We start from the raw sequence: 13,537 nt of genomic DNA, 5'->3' as shown, positions 1-13,537 counted from the left end.
ACCCTCCCCGGGAACTATTACGTCGTCCGACAATCGAAGTGCAGCACCTTGACGTTACCTGGACTCACCTTGACTCACATCCGGACACAATCGTCGCAAGAAACGCGGGAATTTGTGGGATTAAAACGAAAGTAGGAATCTTCGTGTGAAATCTTCTGCTGATTAAAAGTTGAAAGTCTCAAAGCATCATTGGCCTAACGACGGTACTACAAGCATAGGAATTATCGTTACAAAGAGGTTTCTTAACGCGGAGATACCGAGGATCACCAACTGCGGGACATCGCTGGGCGATGTGAGGGCGCAACGCTAGTGTCGCGCACGACACTAAGTTAACACTACGATCCACTTTCCCATGTGCAAACTTTTCTGTTACAGTGGTGTTTAGCTACGCGTACTATCCGTGGGAGTCACAGTACAGCAAGACGGATGGTCTAACTTCTTACTAGTGAATCCTGCAAGGATAATGGACAAGAAAACAAACCGAGGAGAGAAGGACAGCGGATGGCGACGTCGGAAGAACGATGAGTTCTCTCTGGATCGACAAATGCATTGCTTTTGTTTTCTGTTTTTTTTTCTTCTATACTCATTTCCTCGTAACTCGGAAGTTTGCTCAAACGAAAATGCACACCGGCAAAGTCTAGAGAGACAAGGCATCGATACCAATTGATTGTACATTATTGATTCCATTTACATGTGAATTTTCTACACTTGCATGTTTCGTCTTGATCAGGCGATACCGACGCAACATATTTATTTTTCTATTTTAAGAAGAACCGAAAGATATTACCCTCGTATCTCGCAAAATATTACGAGAGGCAACATCCTCTGAGGATCGTACGAGAATCATTTTCCAGCATTGACAGTTCCGATTTATACATTTATATATAAGTGAGCTTCATAAGCAAAGGTGTAAAAATATGTTGTAAAGTTTATTTTCTTTTATAATAAAAAAAAAAACAAGTTTTCCATATACGTACATCGTATCGTTGATTTGACCCATAACCTATCACCTACCACTACAAGCACAAGGTCTAAAAAACTATCACCTTGCAACCTGCATACGTGGGAACACAATTCACAATGGATTTAATGATGAACCAGAGTTAGGATTTGGGACCCTAGAATAGATAGACACCTACGATTATGTTTTACTAACAGACAATATGACAGTAAACCTTAGAGAAACCATTCACTGAAGATAAATCGACCAGACAATACTATGTGCTTCGCGTCGCGCGAATCTGACGTACCGACGCATCATCGAGGATACTGCCATCTGTGAATCGAAGAAGCTATTACTTCCCATTAAGGCGATGAAAATGTCTTCGGTCATTTCTCAACTGGGCGATAATTCGTAGGTCTACGGCGCTAACAATATTCGGTCGAGGCACAAAAAGCGACGTCTATCTTTCATCCAGTTTTGAAACTGTTTCGAATCTTCGAGATACAACGAAGACAGTTCCTGCCTCGTTATCGATTCCGTTAGGTAGTTACTCTTCTAAAAAAACCATGTCAGGTTTTTATCGAAGTTTTTAAAAACTATGCCAAGTACAGCAGAGCATTCCTCGCACAAAAAGTATTGAAATCATATTAATAATGCCAAGTACATAAGTCACTACATATCTGCTTATTATATGATCCAACACTAGACCATCATTTTAATTGTACATATTTTCAAAATTTCATGTAATGTCTTCGCTATAATATACCGCATAGTATACTAGGTACTAAAGAATACTATTCATGGAGGATGCTTCCTTCGGTAAACATAACATTATCTCATATGATTATGACTTATGACTCTATGTACTTTTAAAGCTCAATCACTCGGATTCTGGTGGAACAGGCAAACTTTAATCTATGATATTCCATATATCCAGACGCTCGATTAATTTCTCTTATGCACAGAGGATCCATGCGACGGTATTAGGAATACAGTGAAACTAACGTTAAAATAAATAAAAATATGCGTACATTGAATTGTTATGGAATTTTCAAATGATAGTTCAGGTTGGAGGTGCCGCTTGAGACGTCATTTGCGATCAGACACATCAATAAGTGTATCCACCCTGAGATTCCGACAGCTTAGAGTTTATGTACAAAATATATAGTTGAAAATTTCTAATACTAATAAAAAGTCTCTCTGAGTAAAATTAAAGAATTAGATTGATCGTACGTAGGTTGTAAATAGATAAGTGTATAAATTAATTGAACTTATAGTCGTTTAAGAACAGCTATTAATTATGAGTATAACGAGACTAAGGAGACGGATAATATACAAGAGAGTATAACAGTTTTGTGGGAAGTACATGTGCGCCCGATTTTTACTGGATTTACGGAAATTAATATCCTGCTAACAAATTTTAAAAATCATTTTAGAATGTAGAGTGCGAAATATCAAAGTTAGCGTATGGAATTTGGAATATAGTACATTTGAAGTTTGATGGATAAATTAGTTGCCGACGAGATCATGATTATGTAATTTCGTAGTATAATTGCACAGTGGGATAATAAGTTTGTATTCAAAGCGCTGCAGCGCAAACATCCGTAATGCCGTGAAACGTCGACATGACAGCCACTCCTGTGGTCAGGAAGACACAGAATTCATGAATCCTGTTGATGTGAAAATGTAAAGAAAGGAAAAGAGAGACAAGTGCGGGGATGCTGCAAGAGATAATGCCTTACGGAATGTTAATACGAGAACTGCGCATATTGGCAATGGCAAACATACTGGGTCACTGGACCACACTTACAGGGCACGCATGTGCGCAGGTAAGTACGTGCGTGCCAATCCAACCCGAAGGATATGGAGAGAAACGACGTGCGACTCTGGGACAGTCCGATTGTCGATAAACGATCGCCTTGCCGGTCGGAAGTGCCGGCGACGCCACGTGATCCACTCCTATTTTGTTATTGCAGCATCCTTCTTGCTCATCTCGAGGTTTGAGGTGGTCCTCCCGAGAGAGCCCTCGCGCTCGATCGAGCGAATCTAGGTCATTTATCAATTCCCATTCGAAGCAAGTGTCACTCCTTGCGTCTCTCTGACGTCGTGCACCGGCACGTCCTTCTGTCTTTCGCGGCACTGGCCACGTCTTAGGAACAGTGGGCATGCTGTATGTACGAAGCAGGACCGAATATTTCAATCTAAATGGCCCAAAGGACCGCGAATGGTGAATGGTGAATGGTGAATGGAGCTTACTTCCTATTGGATTGGGCTGCTTTTATCCCAATACGAGGCATCGGTGATTACGGGGTCAAATAAAAACGTATGTACGCTCTATGTACATAAATTTAAAAATTGAAAAATGATCCATCACGTATCTCGTAATAGCAGTTGGCGAGTTATGAAAATTTTGAAGCGACCGGTAGACCCGCTTCCGAGGTAGGAGCAGCCACCGCTATTCGATGATACGTTCGCCAGTTCGAGAGTATAAATGAAGGACAATGACCTAATTGCGAGCAGAACACTCACTGCTTCCTCGACGGACAATCTCGGCAGACGACAGTAAAGCTATTTCGACGGCTATCGCACTCGGGGGACTCCACTTCCGGTTCAAGACTCCTTGGGAAAAGTGTCAAAACTTCCTGACGGCTGAACTTCCGAAGGTCACGGTCAAAACTACAGATTGCAGCCATGAAGGTGAGTCGCTTGTGTAATCCTTATCTGGATCTAATTACTTTCTACAAGAATGACTGTTACATTAACGCAGTAGTGGTGTCCCTTGTCCATTCTTCTCAATACGAAACGTCAGCCTCGAACGATCTAACGATCTAACGATCTAGGATCTGAAGGTCTACCGTGCGATCGTCCAAGGCTTCGTTCGAGATCCGGCAGAGCCATCGGAAAGGAAACGTTACTCTACACGAGCATTATAAAGTCCTATTACATTAAATTGAAACGGGCTATTCTCCTGTGGGCAACGATGCCAACCCAACCGACGCCATTAAACACGGAAGAAGGAAACTGAGAGCATTGAGAGAATGACGGGGGTCCATCCGTCAGGAGGACTCGATAATTGTTGCTCATGAATAAAGATGGAGTCGAGCAGTCGCGGTGCACAGTTAGGCCAATCGAAACTTTTTAAATAACGGTTAACTCTCGGTTCTCGTTCCCTGGCCTAGAAATTCTAGCCAACGAATTTCCCGATCATAATTAATAACATATTTCTATATATTTTCACAAAGCTAAAGACACGGTAGGGTCTGACAAGTCGCGAGTGTCGGTTCACGATCGGTCGTCAAGGTTTCTAATCCGTTTCCGGAAACTCCTCGCATCTCGAGAAGGTTGCACGTTCATCCTCGCTTTTCCTAGAGCAATGTGGCACAATGTCCCACTTTGTCGGCTTCACGCAGCGCCACTCGATGTCTTCGAGCCATGACAGCAGCGACCGGTCCGATGGGCATAGTCACGTAGGGGCACCTATGCTTCCTGTAGCGTCCACGTAGACGCGAGCCACACATCTGCGCGAGCGACTGACTCGTACGATTAGAATCCCACACGTTGCACGTGCGGATACGTGGATACGTGGCTACGTGAATATGTGCTACCGTAATGGCTCCCACTGCGAGGACGGGAACTTCGGGAACCTCTTTGCTATTGGTAACTATGTTGCTGGCGCCATTAGTCATATTCTTGGCTCTTGGCTCTAATTCAAGATCCTGGCAAGTCAGCCAGGTCGCTGAAAAACAAGATAGAAATTCAGTTGAAACTTTGTCAAGAAGGATGTACAGTGGGAATAGGAACGGAGAGGAAGGAACCCACTGACCTTGCATAGAGAACTCGTTTGGTCATCCGCCAAGCGTGCCAAGTGTCGAGTCACTTCGCTTTCCTCGAGATTCGCGCTCGGCAATTGATGCTGGCGAAAGTTCCAGCAATCGCTGGATAGGGAAGAAAGAATAAAAGGGGGTGGAAAGCCGATGTTCTTAGGAAACTGTAAACTTTCGGATTTCTCTTTAGATGGCCAACTGGATCAAATGGGTCTTGGCCGCCTGCCTCTGCGTCTCCATATTCCCAGGCGGCAGTGCCAGGTACAAGATGAGGAGGCCACCCCCGCCGCCGCAGGTCTACAAGAAGAACTGGCCAATTGCTCAGAGAATTTCCATGGGTAACACTATCCACATTGGTGGTGGCTTTTCCCAGAAGAGACCTACCTACAAGCCTACCAACTACAGGTATCGAGAATAACGCGCGACCCGAAATGTCGACAGTATTCTTTAGCTTGATCCTCCCGACATCTTCCCCGTAGAATTCGACGACCGCCAGTCTTCAACGTGTTGCCGACAGCATGGAAAACCCAAGCCATCCTCGGCCCGATGAATAATCTAGCTGTTCTTCCGCTGCGGCCTCCAGTCAAAGAATTTCACTCGATGAATAAAGTTCCCGAGTACAGTCCCGAGTATAGTCCGGAGTACAGACCAGAAGCGGCCGTAATGCCAGCCACCCACAGGACGCACGTGGACGAAGACAAAGGGCCCATTCACACGATTCCAGCACCAAACTTGGGTCCAGCGGACAAACCTTACAATCTTGGAGCAAACTCACAGGAGAACAACCCCGTAGAATCCATACGCAACTACCCAGCTGATCTTTCTTACAATTCTAATCCACAAGGTAAATTCTGTGTCCGAAAATTACACCGGACTGCAATAATAATTTTATTGAACCAGCACAAAAGAATTGATCGATTATTATGATTTCTATAGGCAATCACGTATCGAACTTCGCTTTCGGTACAATTGGCACGAGCGCACCTTCTCCTCAAAGGACAGTCACCAGTCCAACGTCTACTCAACATCATTACGAAGTCACAGAATCCAATGAAGTCGGTTTCAAGGATTATCGGACAGTGCAGCCAACTTATTTTACACCAGAGTTCGACGTGACCAGATTGTCTACCGTGGTGTCTCCGGATCTACAGACAAACGAAGTATTCCTAAATCATCCTCCAGGATCGAATTCCGGCGTTATAGGAACAAATCTTCAATTCGACCATGGCCAATTAGGCAACCCCATGCAAACAAATCTTCATAGCTCTCTTCACGTCGGATTCCCGGGAACCGCTTCTCAAGCCCCTTCTGCCGTGGGTCATCAAATTCCTGATCTTCATGTCGGACATCCGGCACCGGCCGGACCGCCGCTCTCAGCCACCCAACTCTATGATCTCCTTAATAGTTTTCCTCAACAACTCACAGAACAATATACTACTGGTCAGCAACCTCAACTGCAGCAACATCTTCTTCAGCAACAACTCGGCCAACTTTTCCAACCTACCGGTGTAACCAGTTTTTCTCAGCCTCAGATGCATTCTTTTAACTACGATGAGCAGGCGAATAAGCAGCAACAGCAGCAGCAGCAGCAACAACAACAAATTCTTGTAGGGCAAGACTACGCATCTGGAAGAGTCACTGCGGATTACAATTTGGAACCTCAGACTAATGAGAATCTTCGTTCGAGCAACATTCTGCCGCTGCACGAGGAAGTCTCGTATCCAGCAGATGCTGCTGATCAATCGGAGAATAATATTGAGTACGAAGAAAGCTCAAACCAACAGGGTCAATCGACGTATTTCACTAAAGTCGGAAAGGACGGAAGTATCGCAACGCAATTCTACACGACACTTCCGAGTCGTGAAGCCGCTGAAAAATTGGCAGCCCTTGCCGCAGCTGGAAACGTCAACAGCCACCTGATAGGACAGCTTCGCAAACACCAGGAATCGCAACAGAACGAGGGACCAATGCCACCAAATCACAAGGACGAGGAGTACAGAGTAATCGAGACATCGGATCAGGATCCTGCACAATATAATCAGCAACAAGAAGAATACGTTGATCGGCAGAACTACCACAGGCAGCAACTTCAGCAGCAGCAACAGGTACGTCACGAACATGCTGATCCTTGGTAATTCGAAGAAATTATTTTATATTTCTGTTACAGGAAATGAATGATCGTTACCAGCAGCAACAGAGACAAGAGCAGCGGCAACAGGATGAACAGAAGAATCCTCTGAGAATTATGGTGCCCGAGCTGGAGGAATATTCCGAGGACCTGGAACAACAACCTTCTGGAGGAAACACTAATGCAGCTGAAGAATACGAGTATGAGGAAGAAAGTGCTGAAACGACGGAAGTAAGCCCCACGTCAGCATCCGGTGCAAAATCTACCTACAAACAAAAGTCGATCACTGAATACGGAACGCGACTGAGTTCGAAGACTGGGAAATGAGAGTGCCGAATGAAATTTGTAAATATGATGCGCGACATATGCTTTTCGTGCTGCCCAAAATCGAACGAGTCTCATTGAATTTTTAAAATCTTGACAACTCAAATTATGAGCCTCGATTTGAAACCACAATGAAGACTGGACACAGGAGGAATGGTTGTGACTCTCAACACGTTAAAAGTCCAGAAGCTGCAGAAAGTTGCAGTTGCTGGACGATAATCGACCCAACTTTACCAATCCCTCCAATTGTTATATTTATTTGACTTTATTCTTAGAAAATTTGTTACTGTATTTATTCGTTGATGTAAAATAATAATCGGCTGGACGACGTCCGGTAATTTACAAATTTCTTATATCTTGCACTCCCTCGTATTGTCGCGTGTCACCCTACAATTGTATGTACATAATTATCGTCAGGAATTAAGTGAATAATTATGGTACAGAGTTTAATGAGATTGTTTCATCCGACGCTTTGATGTCACGTCTGAAGATCAACCCTCCTCGGGTCTCACACAGTCCATTCCATGATTTTATCGACGCTTCAAGTCCGGAAATACATAGATATACTCAAAATAATGTTATCGCTTGGATCAATAGGCTTGTAAAATATATCTTGTCTTTTCAAATACGCAATTTACTTCGGCGCTATTCAAAAAGGTTATCAAATTTGGCTTCCACTGTGCGTGATTCGCAACTTCGTCTAAGACTGTAAATTTAATTGTTTCAATCGAGAAAACCTGTCACGTCGTCACTGCAGTTGCCATAATTCGGTACGCAGCCACAACGCGGGCGCCACTAAATCTTATCCATAAAGTGAGGTTGACCATTTTTGCTGAAACGCTTCGTGAGGATGTCACAGCCTGTCTCTGTCACCAGAAGGGTCTGCTCGAACTGAGCTGACCACTGTCCGTCTGAGGTAACGGCAGTCCAATTGTCTGGCCACATCTCGTCACGCCAATTGCCCTGTGATATCATTGGCTCGATGGTGAAGCTGTGTCCAGGCTTCATCACGCCCACAGCCTTGTTCTCTGCGAATCAGAATACGAAACCCGTGAAACATATGATTATTCTCAGAATTAGCAACAGGGCAGTATGGCGCTCGAAACAAGAAACTGACTGGCGTAGTGTGGAACATTTGGTGCGGTATGAAAGAGACGATGAATCCCGTGACCGCAGTAGCTACGCACGACGCTGAATCCATGAGCCTGTGCATGTTTTTGGATTACGTTGCCAATCTCTCTGTACTTCTCCCCAGGTCGGACAATGTCTATAGCTTTTTGAAGACACTCGTATGTGACCTCAACCAGTTTCTTGATCTCCGGCTTGACATTACCCACGAAGAAGGTTTCGTTAAGGTCTCCATGGAAGCCGTTGTGGTAAACCGTAACGTCCACTGAAAATTACAAGATGTTGCACGATAGTGTTAGAAAAGGATTTTTCGATAAATTATATTTGCATTTTACCGTTGCAAATGTCACCATCCTGGAGAGGTCTTGTATCGGGAATACCATGACAAATTACTTCGTTAACAGAAGTACAACAACTTGCCGGAAATTGGTAGTAATTTAAGGGTGAAGGATAACAGTCTCTTTCAATACATGCTTCGTGGACTGCTCTGTCTATTTCAGCAGTCGTCACCCCCACGTCACAAGCGCGTGCAGCTTCGTCCAGAACTTCCCGACCAAGCTGCGCAGAATAAAACGCATTTAGAATCATTTTTAAGAAAGTGGGAAGGTCCTTTACAATTTAAATAAATATACCTTGCATGCTACTCTCATGCCCTCTATCTCTTCATCATTAAGGACCTTGATCTGCGCAGAACCTCTAACTGCTTGTTCGCTCAATGGAATCCCAGTAGGATGAAGAGCATAATCTGGACGGCCAATAGATTCAGGAACTTGACGTAGAGGCTCCCTCTTGTATGGGCGCAATTTTCCAGTAAAATGATAAGAAGGCCACGGATTGTACTCATCAGATGATTTGTTTCCATTTTCTCCTTCTGCAGAGATAATTCATTGTAAATATCAATTGTAGTATCATATTTCGTTAGCTCTAGAATCAGTTTTGTATGCAGAACTCACTTGCAAGTTGATGAATAACTTTGTGTGTTTTCCAACTACCTTTGAAACAATCCTGAAAGTAAATGAGTACAGTACATAGAACACCTTGAGAAACGCCAAGAAAAAGATGGGAATAGAAGTTAACCTATACCGGAAATAAAGATTTTACCTGGGTGCAGAAGTAAGCCCCTTTGATACCAAGCTTTAAACAAGTTGGACACTGCAAACTGGCGAGCGCATTGCATCCCGGGGTTTCACACAAGCCAAGGGCCACCGACATTTTTACGTCGGAGGACTATTTCAATAACGTGATCGGGGAAATAAAACGGGCCAGAGAGCTAATTCGAGACGACCCTGTACTGTTTTACCCATCTGGAAAGAGGCTCAAGCATAAATAGTTCAAACAGAGTCCAGTAGAGTACGGGCTAATGCCAAATGGCGACGCCATCACTGGCGTCGCAATTCTGATTTCTTGGTGGAGAAGTGTCTTCTTCAATCTGCGGCAGTCGTGACGCTACAAAATACCGGAATAATCCGGTAATATTTGAATCTTTCCATATTATCATAACTATGCCTACAAAAGCGATCAATGTCGATCTTCTTATTTGATGAACAAACCCGTCAATAAGATCCTACTTTTCGCACTTATACAAGAAATATACAAAGGAATATTTGACAGCTTATTATACATAGAAGTTGATTGAGTAAAAAAATGAAGTCCGCTAAAGAGTTAGTAAGAAAGTGTCTTAAGAACTTTTCCTTACGCGATTAGACAAAAACTGGATGAAGACATCTTTATCTGACATGCGCACTGACAGGGGAGTGATCGAGGTAAGCGGGAATTATATCTTGTATTAAACCTGTTCGGCTGCGAAATTCGATCTTGTGAAATTAATTTGAAGGGTGGCTTTCAGCCTAGCGAATGGATTACTGAGACGAAATGAGAGAAGTTTGTAACACACGCTCTTAAAAAGCGATTAAGGAGGAGTGGGTTTCGGGAGGTCTGCGCTGCCGGAGGGCTTCTTTGAAATGCGTACGACCCGAGACAGCGAGAGATTTCCAGAGGGAGAGTGAATTTCACAAAGAAGTTTTGCAGTGGGCTAATCGGCTTCATTGTTCGGATCTGTTCGAGAGTGGCGAAGTTCAGTGGTTGTTAACGCTGATTAATTACTCGAAGGCAGAGCTCGCTTAATGAGTTTCAGTTTTTTACTTCAGCACCAAAGACTCTCGTATATTCCTTCGTTCCAGTTTACTATCATATTCCCTGACTCGTTCTCCTATTGACGTGACTCGGGATCAATCGTGAAATTTAAACAATACTTATTTTCAGAAAGATTCCAACGAATCGTATAAACTTGTAATAAGCGACGAAGATACTCGGTGAATGCAATTTACCACTTGGAGGAAAAAAGATAACGCAAATTTTCATCAACAACATTTTCTACGTCCAAGGGATAAACTATGAGACCTTACAGGCCTGACATCAAGGAAATATTGAAACGGAAGAAATGTTTTTAATCATGCTGTTTGCCTGCTGACGCTCTACTTTAACTCTCTGACGCGCTCAATGCTTCGATACGCTCGAAAGTTTCATCTCGAAGAATTGAACGTGGAGTATTTTACATGAAACGAAACTGGGCCTCGAGGGAAATGAGAGATTTCTTTGCGCGTGTGCGAGCCGACGCGCCTACAATTGGTGAAAATTGAGCTCGAAGAGTTAAAAAGGATGAGGAGCTTAAAGTACAATTATTCGTAACCTGGGCCCGTAGAAGACTGATCGCCGTTCATCAGATCATTGAATAGCGTGCCCGCTGGATGACGTATGGGACGCCCTAACGCAAAAGAGTTTAAGGGAAAATTTCCTAATAAAAAGAAAAACACAGAAAAAGGATGCTTTTTCGGCACTCTGAGATTACTCTGGGAGTAGGGTCCTGGACAGCGTCGACATGCACTTATTCCTCGACGTCGGGCAAAACTCTAGGGGCTGATCCCGTGACAGTAATCCGATACTTGACCAATATATCAACGTTGGATAGGAAACGTGGGATAGGAAACACGTGTTTCCTCAATCGCGCTCTCAACAACATCATTGCGAACCCCTCGCGTTGCGCCCACATCGACGAACAACCGGCAATCGTCACTGCGCTCCCGGATATTTACTAACGATCGCGAAGAACGCTTCCCCTGAAGCGTCGCCAAAGCCACCCTCGAAAATCGAAACGTGCAGTTTTCCCAATACACACCTGCCACGTGGCAGAGCAAATTGGTAAATCCGTCGACGATGTTCCGTGGTCCGTGTAAGTGCGAAACCAATCCGCTGACGCTATTCCCGCCTTGTTGGCCTTGGACGTTGCGTTAGAATTGGAGCCTATCAGCAGCATCCACGGGAATGACGACTCGACGCTCATAACACGTAAGCAATAGATCAAATGCATCGAACCACATTAGAATTCTGAAACGGAGGACTGAAGCGGCTCGGCGCCGTTCGGAGGGTTGAAACGCGCAGGAGGAGTTTTGAAGCGACTTCGGGGGTGGTGCTGGAGCGGGTTCACTCGCAGTGTCTCGGGCACCCTCGTGCCGAGCAGAGTCAGTGCAACCCGCGTCCACCAACCGTCCACCAACCGTCCTCCGATCCCCTCCAGTCGAGTCGAGGGACTCTCTCTCTCTCTCTCTCTCTCTCTCTCTCTCTCTCTCTCTCTACCCCCCCCCTCTCTCTCTCTCTCTCTCTCTTCCTCTATCTCTTATCTCCTTCGCTCCTTCCTTCTTGCAATTCCTCCTTCTCCATTTCTCCGGCGAGCACTCGGGCTACCCGCTCGAACCACTTCGAACTTTGACCGCACCGTGTGACTTCTCTTGACCGTTTATCCGGCGACTTTTGATGCCCCTCGCCTCGCGCCACGATTCTCCAGTCATTCCGCCGCTGCTACGCGCTTCTCTCATTCTCACACGTCTCTTCGGCTCTTTTCGCTAGGCGCTTCCAGTGCGGCTGGCAAGTGGCACTTCACTCTAGCCGAGCGCACTCGCGGTTGGCAGGGGCCGATTCAGTTCTCCTTTCGAGTTCAGCCGTTTCGTGTCCTTTGTGCTTTTGCCTTCGATCCGATACCTGGCGAACCGGCGGGCCAGCGAGGATTTCGACATTCTGTGACTTGTTGTCGGTGTGGCGAGTACCCGAAGATTCGCGCAGATTCCAAGAGATCGCGATCGGTTTTCCTGGCCGAGTGTGTTACGAAAGGCCACTTGTAGGACTGTTTACCTCGGGAGAGACGAAAGGAGACTCGAGGTTTTAAGGGTGGCGACACTGGAAATGTGATCGGTCGAGCGAGTCCAAAAGTCTATGCGCCAGCGGCACTCGAGGAGTCCCTTCCCGGCGGCCTGCGACCAAACTTTTGGCGATTGACAAAGTGCCGTCGAGACGTCGGTTAGGCGGCGGCAAAGCGTCGCCGGCGCGGAGAGTAAAGCGATCTCGAGAGTTGGAAGGAGGAGCCGCCGGAGAGACGCAGATGAATTCGATTCGGAGGTAGTCAGTCGATTGTTATGACTCAGTGCGTCATTCGAGTTGAGTTGAATTGGCTGAAACTTTCGAGATGAGGGTGTTCCCGCTTCTTCCGTTGCTCTGCTTCATCCCGACGATCGTCGACTGTCGCGCCCTGGAGGATGAAAGGACGCCCCGCGTCCCCAGGAAGCCCCGACAGAGATTCAGCATCGATGATCTGCTGAGCAATCAATTTCCCCACGTCATCTCCGGTGACTTGGACTATGACATCTGTAAAGCGGGTGAGTAGCTACTTTTAAATACACAACTGGAGAAATCCATTTGACAAGGGTCCCACCGGACTGTTTCCCGAAAGTCTCGAGACCTCTTGCCGCAGTTTAGTTTAGTTTCGTCTCTTGACTTCCTGTCCTTCTATATTGTTGAGCTGCTCGCTGCCAGCGAGTGGGTCTTGAAAGAGGAACAAAGCCCGCTGGAGTTGTTCTCTTGGTGTCGCGCGGACGCCGGAAGAAAGAGCCAAGAAGCCGAGCGAAGGGAATCGGTTACTCTCGAGTAGGCGGTGAGAAGGTAGCAACGGTTGAGAAGAAGGAGAAGAAGAAGAAGAAGAAGAAAGAAGTCCTCTTCCTCTCCCCTTCTGAACCGTGCGACCTCTTTGCCAACAATGGCGTGTAGGGTCCATGGAAGGACTATACCAGAGATCGGAAAGATAGCCGCAGGGTTCTGCTCGAGCGAGACTCACGCCGGGCAATTGGAGTATCGAGGGGAGGG

At 45.6% G+C, this 13,537-nt stretch overlaps 5 protein-coding genes across 8 annotated transcripts in view; 3 read left to right on the top strand and 2 right to left on the bottom strand.

Moving 5' to 3' along the window:
* LOC107264546 overlaps window positions 1-961 on the top strand; it is a 6,550-nt gene extending 5,589 nt beyond the window's left edge. For both annotated transcript variants that reach the window (XM_015732917.1, XM_015732919.2), the window contains exon 6: window positions 376-961. The gene's annotated coding sequence lies outside the window, so the exon portion shown is untranslated. The remainder of the gene's footprint in view (window positions 1-375) is intronic.
* Window positions 962-2,922: 1,961 nt separating this feature from the next.
* Window positions 2,923-7,567, top strand: LOC107264578 (putative uncharacterized protein DDB_G0271606). Of its 2 annotated transcripts, XM_025081820.1 has the most exons (6): window positions 2,923-3,266; window positions 3,335-3,640; window positions 4,958-5,172; window positions 5,247-5,611; window positions 5,704-6,872; window positions 6,935-7,567. In XM_025081820.1, exons 2-6 carry the CDS (start codon window positions 3,635-3,637, stop codon window positions 7,220-7,222), a joined length of 2,043 nt encoding a protein of 680 aa, XP_024937588.1. In that variant the 5' UTR covers window positions 2,923-3,266; window positions 3,335-3,634; the 3' UTR covers window positions 7,223-7,567. The 2 variants fall into 2 exon arrangements, with proteins under 2 accessions (XP_024937588.1, XP_015588469.1); XM_015732983.2 differs by lacking the exon at window positions 2,923-3,266 and having other exon boundaries at window positions 3,301-3,640.
* LOC112493896 lies at window positions 3,650-4,951 on the bottom strand. The gene is made up of 2 exons (XM_025081821.1): window positions 4,767-4,951; window positions 3,650-4,679 (listed from the first exon to the last, which is right to left on the bottom strand). The coding sequence occupies exons 1-2, from the start codon at window positions 4,771-4,773 to the stop codon at window positions 4,309-4,311; spliced, it is 378 nt and encodes a 125-aa protein (XP_024937589.1). The 5' UTR covers window positions 4,774-4,951; the 3' UTR covers window positions 3,650-4,308.
* An 83-nt stretch (window positions 7,568-7,650) lies between the features above and the next one.
* Window positions 7,651-9,659, bottom strand: LOC107264579 (methionine aminopeptidase 1). The gene is made up of 6 exons (XM_015732984.2): window positions 9,449-9,659; window positions 9,301-9,352; window positions 8,980-9,218; window positions 8,683-8,905; window positions 8,337-8,612; window positions 7,651-8,247 (listed from the first exon to the last, which is right to left on the bottom strand). Exons 1-6 carry the CDS (start codon window positions 9,557-9,559, stop codon window positions 8,015-8,017), a joined length of 1,134 nt encoding a protein of 377 aa, XP_015588470.1. The 5' UTR covers window positions 9,560-9,659; the 3' UTR covers window positions 7,651-8,014.
* A 2,318-nt stretch (window positions 9,660-11,977) lies between these two features.
* Window positions 11,978-13,537, top strand: part of LOC107264559 (tolloid-like protein 2) — a 17,270-nt gene continuing 15,710 nt past the window's right edge. The window contains exon 1 of one of the 2 annotated variants that reach the window (XM_025081819.1): window positions 11,978-13,053. In XM_025081819.1, coding sequence (XP_024937587.1) covers window positions 12,864-13,053 — 190 coding nt within the window. In that variant the 5' untranslated portion in view covers window positions 11,978-12,863. The remainder of the gene's footprint in view (window positions 13,054-13,537) is intronic. The other variant, XM_015732945.2, reaches the window with a different exon arrangement.

Source organism: Cephus cinctus, unplaced genomic scaffold (genome assembly GCF_000341935.2).
Source record: "Cephus cinctus unplaced genomic scaffold, Ccin1 Ccin1_scaffold0173, whole genome shotgun sequence".
Classification (NCBI taxonomy): domain Eukaryota; kingdom Metazoa; phylum Arthropoda; class Insecta; order Hymenoptera; family Cephidae; genus Cephus; species Cephus cinctus.
Note: the sequence above shows the minus strand (reverse complement) of the source record. Positions and strands in the feature narration are given on the sequence as shown.

Excerpts from the sequence above, each read along its gene's own strand:
- LOC107264579 (XM_015732984.2), bottom strand. The coding sequence starts at position 9,559 with ATGTCGGTGGCCCTTGGCTTGTGTGAAACCCCGGGATGCAATGCGCTC. Across the intron at positions 9,219-9,300 it reads AGTTATTCATCAACTTGCAA|AAGGAGAAAATGGAAACAAA; the intron begins GTGAGTTCTGCA and ends TTATCTCTGCAG. Across the intron at positions 8,613-8,682 it reads GGATGGTGACATTTGCAACG|TGGACGTTACGGTTTACCAC; the intron begins GTAAAATGCAAA and ends TGTAATTTTCAG.
- LOC107264578 (XM_025081820.1), top strand. Across the intron at positions 5,173-5,246 it reads TACAAGCCTACCAACTACAG|AATTCGACGACCGCCAGTCT; the intron begins GTATCGAGAATA and ends TCTTCCCCGTAG. Across the intron at positions 6,873-6,934 it reads AACTTCAGCAGCAGCAACAG|GAAATGAATGATCGTTACCA; the intron begins GTACGTCACGAA and ends TTTCTGTTACAG.